The 13,274-nt window shown below is 42.1% G+C and overlaps 1 protein-coding gene across 7 annotated transcripts in view; it reads left to right on the top strand.

The window, feature by feature from the left end:
- SPTLC3 (serine palmitoyltransferase long chain base subunit 3) overlaps nucleotides 1–13,274 on the top strand; it is a 124,360-nt gene that overhangs the window by 92,304 nt on the left and 18,782 nt on the right. For all 7 annotated transcript variants that reach the window (XM_084824655.1, XM_084824701.1, XM_084824683.1 and 4 more), the window contains 3 exons: nucleotides 1,988–2,093; nucleotides 6,243–6,462; nucleotides 8,441–8,567. In XM_084824655.1, coding sequence (XP_084680781.1) covers nucleotides 1,988–2,093; nucleotides 6,243–6,462; nucleotides 8,441–8,567 — 453 coding nt within the window. The remainder of the gene's footprint in view (nucleotides 1–1,987; nucleotides 2,094–6,242; nucleotides 6,463–8,440; nucleotides 8,568–13,274) is intronic.

Below are 13,274 nucleotides of genomic sequence, written 5' to 3'. Positions count from 1 at the left end.
AGCCTCATGGAGGGGTAGCTCCCCCTTTTAGCCTCCCGTAGATTGATGGGCATGACTGTGAGGTCTCAGTAGGACTTATGACATCATCCTTTCTAGAATGCTGGCACGGGTTCTGAAATACCTCTGGCTTTCTTCTGTGTGAAGGCCTCACACAAGTACATGGTCCTTCGTTAGTTTCTTTGACTTTTAAGTGCAAATGCAAGCTGATTATTATTACGTCTGCATCCCAGCCATCCTCCCAGGTGCTCAGGGTAGCATACTTGATAACATCCCACCTTATATTTAGCAACCCTGTAAAGTTAGCTAACCTGAAAAATAATGACTTGTTCAAGTCCATCCGGTGAGCTTCTTAGCTGAGCAGGGATATGAAGATCTCTCCAGTTTAAGATCAAACACATCACACAACACTTAACAAACAGATTTTCCCTAACAGAGAGATTATAGTAGAAGAGACTTCTGGTTTATACTGGGGTAGACCCAGCTACTTTTGCACTGGCAGGAAAATACCCTGAGCAGAGTTCTTTTAAAAATCCTTCAGCCAGCAGAAAGTGGGGAGGCAATCTTTGCCAATTCCAGTGCTTCTCCCTCCACTGTTTTGGAGGTCACCCAACCCTCTAGAGCAGATTTTTGTGGGGAGAATGATAGGGGAGGAGCGAATCGATGAAAGTCGCCTCCTCCCCCATTCTGTCAGTGGAAACGCTTTGCCTGATTGGAACCCTTTTGTGACAGTATTATGAGACTGGAACGGGGGGATAACTTTTCCTTCTGGTGAGCACTTTGTCAACATGGGTTCCCCAGGAAAAGAATTTCTGATAGAATGCCACCACTCAGGAGGAACCTCCTGACACACCATAGTCTGTCCAGCTGCTTGGGGAGTTTGAGCCCTATTGCCAAGGAAACTTCCCTTCAGCTCAGGCCTAGGAAAGATAAGAAAGATGCTTTGGACTTTCCTTCCCAAAGCCCAGAAACAGAAAACTTCCCAAAACCCCTTTAAAAATCTTAAAATACAAGTGGTAGTCTTGTAACCATGTGGTTTTTCATCTGGGGAAGCATTCAGTAAGAAATCAATTTTTAAAACAACACAGCAAAATGTCCAAATATAATAAGGAGTTCATTTAAGGAAAAAAAGAGAAACAAGGGGAAAAATTGTTGCGAGGGAAGGCAACAATCACACACATACACAGAATTCCAAATAAAAATCAAAAAGTCAGTCTAGCTTATCTAGTCATGTTACCTACTTGCGTAAAGTCTTGGGTCCTAGAGCAAATGCCAAGTTGATTGCAAAGAGGATAGTCTGAGAAAGAGAGAGAGCACCTGGCTTTCAATTAGATGATATATAGGAAAGCTGAAGATGGACCGAGGGGATCTTTTTTATGGCAGTCTCCGCTCAGTACCTCCAGCCTCTTTGCAGAGACTGATGTTGGTCTGTCCAATAATACGATAGCCTCCATTTCTGATGTCAGTCGTCTACCCAGCAAATCAGATAAGGCTGGACCCACCATCTTAACCACTGTTACTTCCAACTCAAAAGCCCAAGGTGGTTGGAACCAGTCAGCCTATAGAAGAACAGGGATTAAGGTTTTATTTGCATTTTGGAGGACACAGAACTGAGATAAGGCTAGATAAAATTATTCAGGTTACCCAGCAAGGTCCCAACTGACCAGATGCTCTAGGGGGCACTGTGGATCTATATCAGAATTAGGGGTTTGTTTGTTGCAGTCTGGAAGGAAGACACTAGTTCCAAACCACTGTTACCAGATTAAATCCACATTTAACAAGCTACTGTACTAGTGGTCTCTTATATAGATGCTTGGTTTTGCCTTCCTAACCATGCTATGCTCGGTGTAAATTGCAGACATAATCAATTCTGATACTTTTTATTGTAAGCCACCTTGGTTATTTTATAGAAAAGCTGGGTATAAAGACCAATGATGGACTAATTTGAATTAAAACTTGACACAGCATTTTCTTGTATTTTTGTAACTAGATATACAGAGCTTAGAAAAGCTGTTGAAAGATGCAGTAATACATGGACAGCCTCGAAGCCGGAGAGCGTGGAAAAAAATTCTTATTCTTGTAGAGGGAATTTACAGGTATGTAAAATTTGTAATTTCAATCAAACATGCAAATGTAAGGAAATCTGGCCAAAAAAAAAAAAAATCTGAAGATCACAAAAAGCATCTTCCAATGATTTTTTAAATGCATTTAGCTAAGCTGAAACAGCAGCATAGTGGCTACTTTAGTTGCACTCGAGGACTTTAGTATGTCCAGTGGGCATTTTGAGTTTGAGCAGCAGGACTCACCCCATGCCATATCACCAACTGCTTTTCAGAGTCCTTTTGGTTTCAGAAGAGGTTTTCTGTGTGGTCTGGGGAGAGCGGCTGTTGGAGAAACACAAGCCCCAAATTCCCTTGGGTGCATGGAACTAGTAATGCAGGGGGTGGGGTGGGGGTTAGACTGGTAGTCCTGCTCTTTTCCATCTTTTTTGCCCCCACATGAGCAAATGTGGCTGATGCATAGTGAATGCCCCCTCTGAAATGTGCATGCGGGGCAGCCCCCCCACACTCCTTCCCCCCCACACACTGGCAGCTACAGCCTAACTGCGTGGCTGCACCCGGGGCCCACCCTCATGCTACTCTAATTGCCTGAGCAGGGCTGTCTGTTATCCCACTGGCAGTGGGGCTGCCCTGCCCATTTGGTGCAGAGGAAATTAATTGCTATTAAAGCTCAAGCTTTGAACTTTTTAAGCCTTTCAAAATTTTCTGCACATCAGCACTGCTCAAGCTACAGTTTAAAACAAATATGAGCAAAATCCGGTCTGGTAGATCTCGAGTAATAAGCCTTATACTACCATATTCTTACATAGATGCCCGCCATAGTTAGTGACCAGTGGAGGCTGGTGGCTCCGATGTCAGTGAGGCGATAGATCCACTCTAGGTTTCAGTCAGAACCAGTCAGAACTCTAAAGGAGCTATCCAAGGTGCAAAGCAAAGCACTTTGAATAGCGACTTCAGAGGTCTGGCTGGTTCTGACTGAAACCTGGAGTGGATTCACTGCCCCGCTGACATCAGAGCCTCCAACCTCCACTGTTAATGACACAATTTAATTAATGTGTTCAAAGTGTTCTGACTGAATATTGGAGAGCAACAAAGTGGCAAAGTTTGCTGTTCAGTGTCCAGAAGATTTCCATGATGAATAGTTTTATTCTGCTCTTTTCTTATGTCTAATACTTATTTTGCTGCTGTTTTTTACCTGCTTTGGGAAATTGTTTTTAGATTGAAATATGGACTATAGTTTACTAACTAAAGTTGGCAAATGTGAATGCTATCAGCTGGCTAGTTTATCTTCTCGGAACTCCATCCAGCATGAGGTATCAAGAAAACTGAAGTTTATTACATTTATTAGTAACGTCTTTAATGAGCTTCCCCCGTGCATTAAAAACGTGGTTGTTCAGGCAGGCATTTGGGGTGGGTTAGGGTATTTTAGAAAACGTTATATTGTAGAATTTTATTGCTTTAAACTGTTTTATTATATGCTGTACATTGCCCAGAGTGGCTGGGTGACCAGCCAGATGGGCGATTAACAAATTTAATATATAAATAAAATAAATAATAATGTACTAGCCTTCCTCTAGTCTTGCAGAATAAACGTGTGAGTGTTATTCAGAGAGTGGGATTAAGCTGTATATAACAATTGTTGACTGAAAATGCTAGGCTCGATGTTGAGGTTGCTCTTTTAGAAAATCAATGCATGAAGGCCATAAAAATGGATTTTTATAGTAAATAGCAGATAAGCGACTGAAGCAGAAACTACATGTTACTTCTCAGTGGGGCGTTTCAGAATCTTGTTGTTTTGTTGTTTTCAGCTCAGAATTACCCTCCACAAGCTGCTTTTTTGCCTGTAGTAGGGGAAAGAAATGTTGTACCTTAGCACCACCACCAAAAACCAATTTGGGGATGCTGATTTTGATGTGCAAAATCAGAGAGGGAAGGGTAAAGTAGCTTCTTCCCCACCTGCCCTTGATCTGCTCAGATGCAACCTGCCCTAAGTGGCTTTGGGTGTTTGTTTGTTAAATGGAAACATCTCTGAACCCCATGTTAGCATGTAGCTTCATCCTTCATTCTTAAAAAGAAGTTGCACGTCTTGCTGGAAAGGCACCAATTGTTTTTGGCAAATTTTTTGAAGGATTTTTTTATATGTAGCGTGAATGGTAACCTCTATAAATTTCCTTTCTTTACATAATGAACCATGCTTGGTAGTGATAATGGCCCTGTTCAGACACACATTGGGGAAGGGTGGTTAGGCTAACCATGGTGCAGGGTTAGCCTCTGCCACACATGCCAGTAACCACGGCCAACAACATGGTTAGCGGTAATCACCATGGTTACCGCTAAAGTCCACAGTCCTCCAGACAGGCCACCATGCATCCCATTGGCTGCTATGGGTGGCCATTTCGGGCCAGGTGGGGATGTTTTCCCTCATCACGGCTAGGGCCTGGGAGTGCTAAGTGCTGAAGGTCACTGTGCCAATAACAGTGGCATGGGATAGAAAGCACCTTTTCTCTCCACGCGCGTCTCCAATTTCCGTACTGCGAGCAGGGACGGAGAGTTAGGAGGCTGGCTCTCAGCTGCCACATCATGTGTTGCTAGGCAGATTTTGACCATGGAGAGCTGGAGCGCTAGCAGGAGCAGCTGGACCTATTTTGGCCACTCTTGCCATGGAGCTTTATGGTAGCACTCAGTTAACCACAGGGGCCTGTTCAGACTGCACACTAAGCCATGGTTAGGGCTGCTAACCATGTTTTAGGAAGTGGTTAGTGAGCATGGTTAGTCCATGGTTAATAAACCACCATGGTTGGGGAAAACACCATTGAGACATCATGTTAAGCCATCAGGGTTAGCTCAAAAATGCTAACCATCATGGCTTAGTATGATGTCTGAATAGCACCATTATATCTTATATCAAACTGATCACTGTTCTAGTATTACCGCAACATGTTGCATCTCATGGACTAACTTTATCAAAGGAATCCTGTTGTCTGATGTTATCAACAGGATGGCTAATAATTGAGCAGTGAGGACACCTGGGCTGCCTGCATTGCCAGTCAAAACACTATGAAGTATCCCAGCTCTTATTTTAGTTGTGGACTAAAACTGTGGTTAAACACTGTGGTTAAAGTGCAAATGAAAGCTGCTGCTGCTACCTTCCTAGGAACACAGTATGACAAAATCATGTCTTTTATATTTGTTGTGAACTCTGGACCTTCTGCCGTTCTTGACAAAGTACTGAAGGCAGGTGGTAGAGTGTGGCAGAAAAAGAAAACTTTGAAAGACTAATGTTGTTGTTGTTGTTGTTCAGTCGTTCAGTCGTGTCCGACTCTTCGTGACCCCATGGACCATATCACGCCAGGCCTTCCTGTCCTGCGCTCTCTCCCGGAGCGTGCTCAAGTTCATATTCATTGCATCGGTGATGCTATCTAGCCATCTCATCCTCTGCCGTCCCCTTCTCCTTTTGCCTTCAGTCTTTCGCAGCATCAGGGTTTTGTAAAAATAATATATAATTATTTATGCTTTCTGAAATACTGACATAAAGCCATTTTGTCACAAAAGCTCTTTTGGTGGTACACAGTGACATGCCTCAGATATATACTTCTACCAGTTGCCTCTCAAGACAGGATAGTTTTCAAAAATCAGACTGTAGCTTTTTAATTAGCAGCTTTAAAGTGGTACAGGCATGCATCGTATGTTGCCCAAGCATGCACACACACAATCTGCATCTCCACCCTACCATATCGTATACCATGAAAAATAGTGGGCCAGGATGTGTGAACAGCCAGGGTGGAGTAAGAAAACAGCTAGAGTAGAGTTATGAAAAAAAACATAATGTCCATTTCATGGGTATTTTCCTTATAGGCTTCCCATGCCTCTGGTTTAGCACACATGGCTGACACAAGAGAGCAGAGTCCTCCCATTTTGAACACGCCCTTGTAGACTCTAAGAACTGACAGAATAACAAATTACAACCCAGCCAGGATTGTGGTTCTCCGGTGGAGCTTTTTTTTTTTTGCTGGTGACCGCACACAAGTAGATTCAAGCATGCTTCAATTTTGCTCTGATACTGTGGCTTGAGCTGCTTATGAGCAATTAATTGCATGGTGCTTGTATTACTATATATCAATAATTACAGTTTCATCTGTCAGTGAGTGCTCAGTAGTCAGCAATATTTTTTTTTGTTTCCCCTAGCATGGAAGGCTCCATTGTACGCTTGCCAGAAATAGTTGCCTTGAAGAGACGATACAAAGCCTACCTCTACTTGGATGAAGCCCACAGCGTAGGTGCCGTTGGCCCAACAGGCAGGGGAGTTGTGGAGTACTTTGGAATGGACCCCAAAGACGTTGATGTCCTGATGGGAACATTCACAAAAAGCTTCGGAGCGGCCGGAGGATACATAGCTGGCAGTAAGGTAATTGCAGCAGTTGTTGGCATTTCCAGGTGTGCACAAACCCAGGTGCTTAACAAGCACTTGTTTTCTTAAAAAACTGAATAGCAGCCTGGGTTGCTGAAGAAGTTGGGAAGCAGGCATATTCTCATCTGGTTCCTACAAAACTCTGGTGGTTCTCAAACCCTGCAACAGTTTTTGTACCCTTGGGTATATATTTGCACTAGGTATGTATATTTGCATGAGGTCTGAAGAACTTCTTATAGTTCAACATGTATCCAAAGCATAGGTACCCTTTCAAAGTAATGTGCTGTGTTGCACACATGTGACTTTGTTAAGTTTCAAGTTCCCTCTCCCTTCCCTCGGTGGTTTCCGGCTGAGCACGCAGCTAATTATATTGTCATAAATATACAGTTATTTGGAAATTCCTCATGTATCCTGGTTTCTGATATTCATCTAGCTAAATCACTATTGCATTCCACTGGTTTCCTTGTAGTTTGCTCAAAATGGGCTAAACCCAACGGCATGCTACTGGAAGTCCACTAGTACAACAGGACTTTCTCCCCCTCTCCTCCCCCCTGCCTCTCAGAAATCTGCTCTGGAGGGTACACAAGGGGGAGGGGAATTGCTTGCCTCTGAGTTCCACTGATGAAACTCTTTCAGCAGAACAACACCACTGGATAGAACCCAATCTGTCCTTTCTAATGAATGTTGTTGAGTATGATGATGCAGGGGAAAAATACAAATTATGAGCAAATTGTATGCTCATAGCGCAGCTCTCAAACACTTTTGAAATGTCTCTAATTGGGGCAGCGGGGGGGAGCTTGAGAAGGCTTAATGATGGCTCTCCACTGTGGGCATGTATTGTGCTCTCAAAAGCCCTATGTTTGCCAGGAAAATTGCTCTTTTGCTTGATTTCCAGGTCCTGCCAAAGGATTACATACAGCTAAACATGAAGAGAAATCTTACATTAGGTCCACAGTATGCTTAGCATTGCAAACTTTCAGTTTATATGTTACTTGTCAATGAACAAGCAAGTCTTATCTGTGGGCATGATTTTTGTCTGTATGAAAAATCTGAGGAAACTGTGTTCAAATCTTTCACTTGAATCAGCCTCAACTGGCTTCTGTGTTAGTCATACTTTGCATCACAATAACAGAGAGCAGGATTTAGCACTATTTTCATAAGCGCTTACCTCTGAAGCTCGACTGGGGCCTAGGTGCTCAGGGGCATTTATGACAAAGGTCTAGTTATGCTGTTATTTTGATAAACAGTTTTTCAAGTGGTGCCATGGAATACAATTAGTGTTCCATGAGCAATTAATTAGTACTAAACTCACTTGAATTAAAATAATGAAAAACTCCCCATATTTAGTATGATATTTATCTCCAGCCTTAACATAAATACCTTACTGCATATCACAGTATATTGAAAAAGTACATAGCCTACTGGATGTATACACTTACTGACTGGATTTAGGTTTATATCCACTGTGTATCTTGAGGGTTCAGGGTAAAGAACTGTTTTTGAAGGAGAAAGTCCAAAGGGCTATCAATGGAATAGAAAACTACATCCATAAAATGAGATAGAAAAAAAAGGTTGGAATGTTCCCTTTACAATCAAAGGATAGATAAAAAATGTTGATTTTTAACCAAACATGCACCCATACAATGACAAATTAGTTCTGAATACAGGATAAATGGAGGGGGTTGGGCATACATAATGAGTAAGGTGATGATCCAGCACCAAAATACCATCTTTTGGTGCCTTTCTGTTCGCTTCTGTCTTCACAGACAACTTGGAAATGTATTTTTCTCTACCCTGGCCATTTTGGCAATTGCTGTATGGTTGTGATACATCTTGCAGTTCTGCATTTTTGTGTTCTGTGGGTATGCAGGCAATTCTTGATCAAATAGCTATTGTCACCTGCAAACATTTATTCCAGGAGAAAGAAGGGTGTTTTTATATCTACACTGTATTTTCTCTCTCTCTTTGATTTAAGGAACTGGTGGACTACTTACGAGTTCACTCCCATAGTGCCACGTATGCCACATCTATGTGTCCTCCTATAGCAGAACAAATAATAAGAGCAATGAAATGCCTCATGGGACTAGATGGAACCACACAAGGTAGGGCATCTCACCGACTGTGAAGATTTTAGTTTATAGGTGTTTGGAATGGAAGGTGATGGGGAGTATGACAGCGGATTGTCAAAATACTATGGTAACCATAGTAGTAGCATAGAGTTTCACTTTTGTGAATGAATGCATCTGATCAATTGTTTTCCAAATATGAGCGAAACAGAAAAACCTTCCATTTTGCGGGACCCACTTTCTGGCCCACATACATTTGCAGGCAGACCTTGCTCAGAGAATTTCATTGGGCCATTTCAGGTGTAACGATCCTGGCTTCATAAAGTATGGTTCACATAAGCTATACCAGAAATCCGCATTGGACCTACGTGCTCCTCCTTCACCCCTCCCCTTCCTAGTCCTTGGTTAGTGAAGTAACATTAAGCCACAGTTTCTTCTCCCCTGATGTAATTGGAAACAGGTTTGCTCTAACCAGGATTGAAGCTGGTGCACAAAGAGGGGGGTGAGGGAGGAGCACATAGGTCCAGCACTTATTCCCAGTTTCATAAACCATAGTTACAAAGCTGGGATCATTGCTTACAAACCAAGCCATGGTGTTGGGTTGTGCTTTAAAAAAAAACATTTTTAAGGTAATAACGACTACCCCCTATGATAGAAATGTTAGTCTGAATGAAGCAGTCAATGAAATATTTCACACAAGTTCTACATAATGTTAGCCAATAATAGCCAAGGTTACAAGTGTATGAAAAATCTGTGGCCAGAAAACCCAAGGGATGAAAGTGTAAAAATCATGTTTATATTCCCATTAATGTGATTCTTTTGTATAATTTTGGGCTTGTTTCTTGTCTTGGATGAGGAGAGGGCAGCTGGGACATAGAATGTTGTTGGACACTGCATGTCTACTTGGTTATGTGAAGTGGTGCTTGTGTGGCTCGGGCCAGCATCTTCCATGTCAGGAAATCCACCAGGAAATTAAGAGTTTCTCTGACATGGTTAAAATTGGCCAACACCATGTTTGGTAGAGCATCATAGAAGTGTGTCAAGAGGTGCCCACACAATTCATATCAGGTTCCCAGTGGCAAACGGAAACTAGCGTAATGTGAAGAAGGTGTCAGTCTCCTGTACTGATGTACAGGGCCTATAAGTTGCCAGTGTAGCACGGTTATGTTATAGAAGCAGCACAGTACTTTTAATGCAATATTTGGAATACATAGAATTGTTATACAGTTTCTAAAGTGGTGCCAAGGAATACAGTTTATGCTGTAAGGATAAATAAGAATGTGCAACAAGCACTGTAAAATTAGATTTATGGAGTGTTTCAGTGTGTGTGTATGAATGATTTATGGAGTGCATATATAAAGATTCTTGCCAATGGAGGGCAGTAGTGTACTGTACTTTTCGAAATCATAGTATTCTCTTGGGCCTTAAGAAATGAATTGTAACAGGTACAGGCTTTCCTCTGGACCACGTGTTTCATCAGCATGCCCTCTTAAAACTCCTTATCTTTTTGGAGTTAGTATAGTCATGTTTGTGTGTGTGTGTGTGTGTGTGTGTGTGTGTGTTTGTGTGTGGATGGATGGATAGATAGATAGATAGATAGATAGGAATTCTCAGAACCTGTGCTTGATTACAGCAGACTCTCAAGGACTGTTGCAATGCAAGGAGCCTACCAAAAAACATTCACTGTGGTGTCTCTAATTCACACTGTGTAGGTGGCAGTGCATGTCTTGGCAGTCTGTATGTACAGGCGTCCATATTCAGTTGAGACAAGAATTTCAGAAGCTACAGAGTATGCCAGTGAGTGTCTCTTCCTGCTACTCGAATGCAGTAATAAAAAGTATTTTAACAGATTGCTGAAAACTGCCTTATTTAGCAGTTACACTTGGTGTAGCATAATACCAAAGGACTAGTTCTTAGTGAAGTGATAAATTTTTGTCTGGATTTTACCACTCTGGCTGGAGGTTAGAACCAACATGAGGGGATACTCCCTCATGGGAGGAAAAAGATTTCTATGCAAAAACTAATACCTTAGTGAGAAGGCTAGGCTAGATCACTTCTTCCTTATCAAGCCCTTTCCAGGGTTGATTAGAACCCTTATGAGATTTCTCTGAAGATAAGAGATCATCGGGATTTTTCAGAATCTTTGCTTTGCTATTGTTGGAAAGTCTGGTATGACTTACAGCAGAGTTGCTTTATATACAGAAAGCTTGGCAACACCGCTTTTAGTATTGGAGGCAATAAACGCAGGCTAGAGCCAGTTTAAAAGAAGTTCAAATCAACTTTATTAGTCCTTTTATACACATTGTCAGAGAATGCTATCTAACATTGGTTAACTGCAAATACCCCCTAAAGCTGGGTGTGTGAGTGTAAGTGAGCAAAGGCATGAGATACAGTTACTTGTTTCCTCCCTGGATAGACCACATGGCTCTTCCTGTTGCAGAGGGGGGAGGAGGAGGAGGAAGAAGAAGAATAGGAGGAGGAGGAGGGAGGGAGGAGGAGGAAGGAGAAGGGAGCAAGAGATAGGAACTGATCAACCTACAAGACATTCTCGTACACCCCCTAGTGTCTGGAAGTATGCAGAGTTGTTCCTATTACAGCTAGCACTTGATGTTAGCAATAATAGGGACAATATGGGGTGTATGTGTGTGTATTTAACCTGCTTTCCTCTAAACAGTAAATGTGTGTATGCACCCCAGGAGTCCACTTAATCACTGACACAGCGGATGCTTGAGTTGTGCCGGTGTATTTTTTAAAAAAGCTTCTTGGTATAAATCTGATCCAGTGATGAGGGGCGGAAAATTTTCCAAACCTGAAAATTTTCCAGTGCTTAATTTTTCCATGGAAAATTTTCCATTTCATGAGCTCATTAGTAAAAATTAGGCAAGCTTGACAGTCTCAAAGTTGAAATCCTTTTACTGTTTTATCTCTTGTGTTCACCGCTCCGAGATCTGTTCTAGATATGGAGTTGTATATAAATATTGTAAATAAATACAATAACGTTTTTCAGGTGATTATCTCTCGAAAGTGTATGAAAGAATACATATATAACATTGAAATATCTATGTCTCAGTGTGAAACATAACTAACAAGTAGTGACAGTGAAACTGAAGGTGCCCAACAAACTTAATGGAAGAGAGCTGAACTCTATTCAAACAGATGACTGATTGTCAGTATATTATGTATAGTTCTTTGGGTTGCTAAAATTAATTAGTGTATCAACAGTTTTCAGTATTTTTTTTCTTTCTTAAATTTAAACAATGTACAGGAAGTACATGCTATTATCTTTACATTTGTATAAGTATTCCAATAAAATGTCTACATAATACAACATTTAAATTACATTAAGAGAGTAATCCTATGGCCCCTAGACAGCATCTGGCCTGGGAGTCCATGCTCCCCACCCCCTCGTAGCTGGCACAGGGAGAATTGCGCCGGCTGCCCCTCCGAGGTCGCAAAATCAACCTCAGCGATTGTGTAAAGGAGGCATTTCTGTGGGGGGGGGGGACTGGAGAGGCCAGCTTATGCAGTATCCCAAGGCCTCTCCGGCCTCCTTCCCTCCCCCTCCAAGATGTCCCAGCTAGATTGGCGAAAAAGCTCATCTAACTAAAATGCTGAGTGGGAAGCACAGTGGAGGCGACAATCACCTCCACCGTGCCTCCTGCTCAGGACTGGATGCTCATAAGCCTCCAAGTTCGGAGGCTTGCACAATCTCATAGGATTGCACCCGTAGTGTGCTTTTAAAAATCTTCCTCAAACTTTTCAAGTCAAATACTTAAGGTATATTGGGCCAAAGATTAGCATGGGGTACTTGTTTTACCTTTGCTCTTTGCTAAATACAAGTAAAATAAATATGCTAAATTAGATCTCTCTAGTGCAAACTGAGAATTTTCCTATGCAAATGACCCTATGCAAATTAACCTAATTTGCACTGCAAAATTTTCCTTTCAAAAAATTTCCAGAAAACCCACATCATTGGTGTGGGTCCTCAGCAGGTGCCCAACTGTGACTACCTTTGATGCCAGCCTTGCTTGTGGGTTTCCAACGGGCAGCTGGTTGGCCTCTCTGTAAACAGAATTCTGGACTAGATAGACCCTTGGTCTAATCCAGCATCGTTCTTCTTATGTTACTATGCACATTCAATCCATTCATGAGCCCCATCTTTATCTAGCATTCACGCATGAGACTTTATACAGAAGCCGATATTTATTTATTTATTTATCGCCCATCTGGCTGGTCACCCAGCCACTCTGGGCGATGTACAAGGCATATAATAAAACAGTTCAAGACAATAAAATTCTACAATAAAAACATTTTCTAAAATACCCTAACCCACCCCAAATGCCTGCCTGAACAACCACGTTTTTAATGCACGATGGAAGCTCATTAAATATATATTAGATATGTGTAAAGCCCAACACTTTTCGGCTCAGCCCCCACAATGACTGCACCAATCATGCACAGATCATATCTGCACATACAGGCCCCTGTGCAAATGCTGAATGCAATGGCCAAACATTAGGTGGAGGCAGTCTGGCCTGATCCCAATCCCCCAGCATGTGCACCAGTCGAAGGCTGTACCAGGTTGTCAGCTTGTCAGTTGCCTTCCTCATAATTTTCTCTTAGCCAGCTTAGAAGCCAGGAGCACTACAGTCAAGGCTCTTCTTTAAGAGAAGCAGCACATATAACAACTGGTACATTCTGGTGGTGGCGTTTATTTGGAGGGAGTTACCAGAAATCCCAGAA

The sequence above is a fragment of the Heloderma suspectum genome, chromosome 1 (assembly GCF_057233095.1).
Source record: "Heloderma suspectum isolate Gila_16-S chromosome 1, 16-S_ref, whole genome shotgun sequence".
Lineage (NCBI taxonomy): Eukaryota > Metazoa > Chordata > Lepidosauria > Squamata > Helodermatidae > Heloderma > Heloderma suspectum.
Note: the sequence above shows the minus strand (reverse complement) of the source record. Positions and strands in the feature narration are given on the sequence as shown.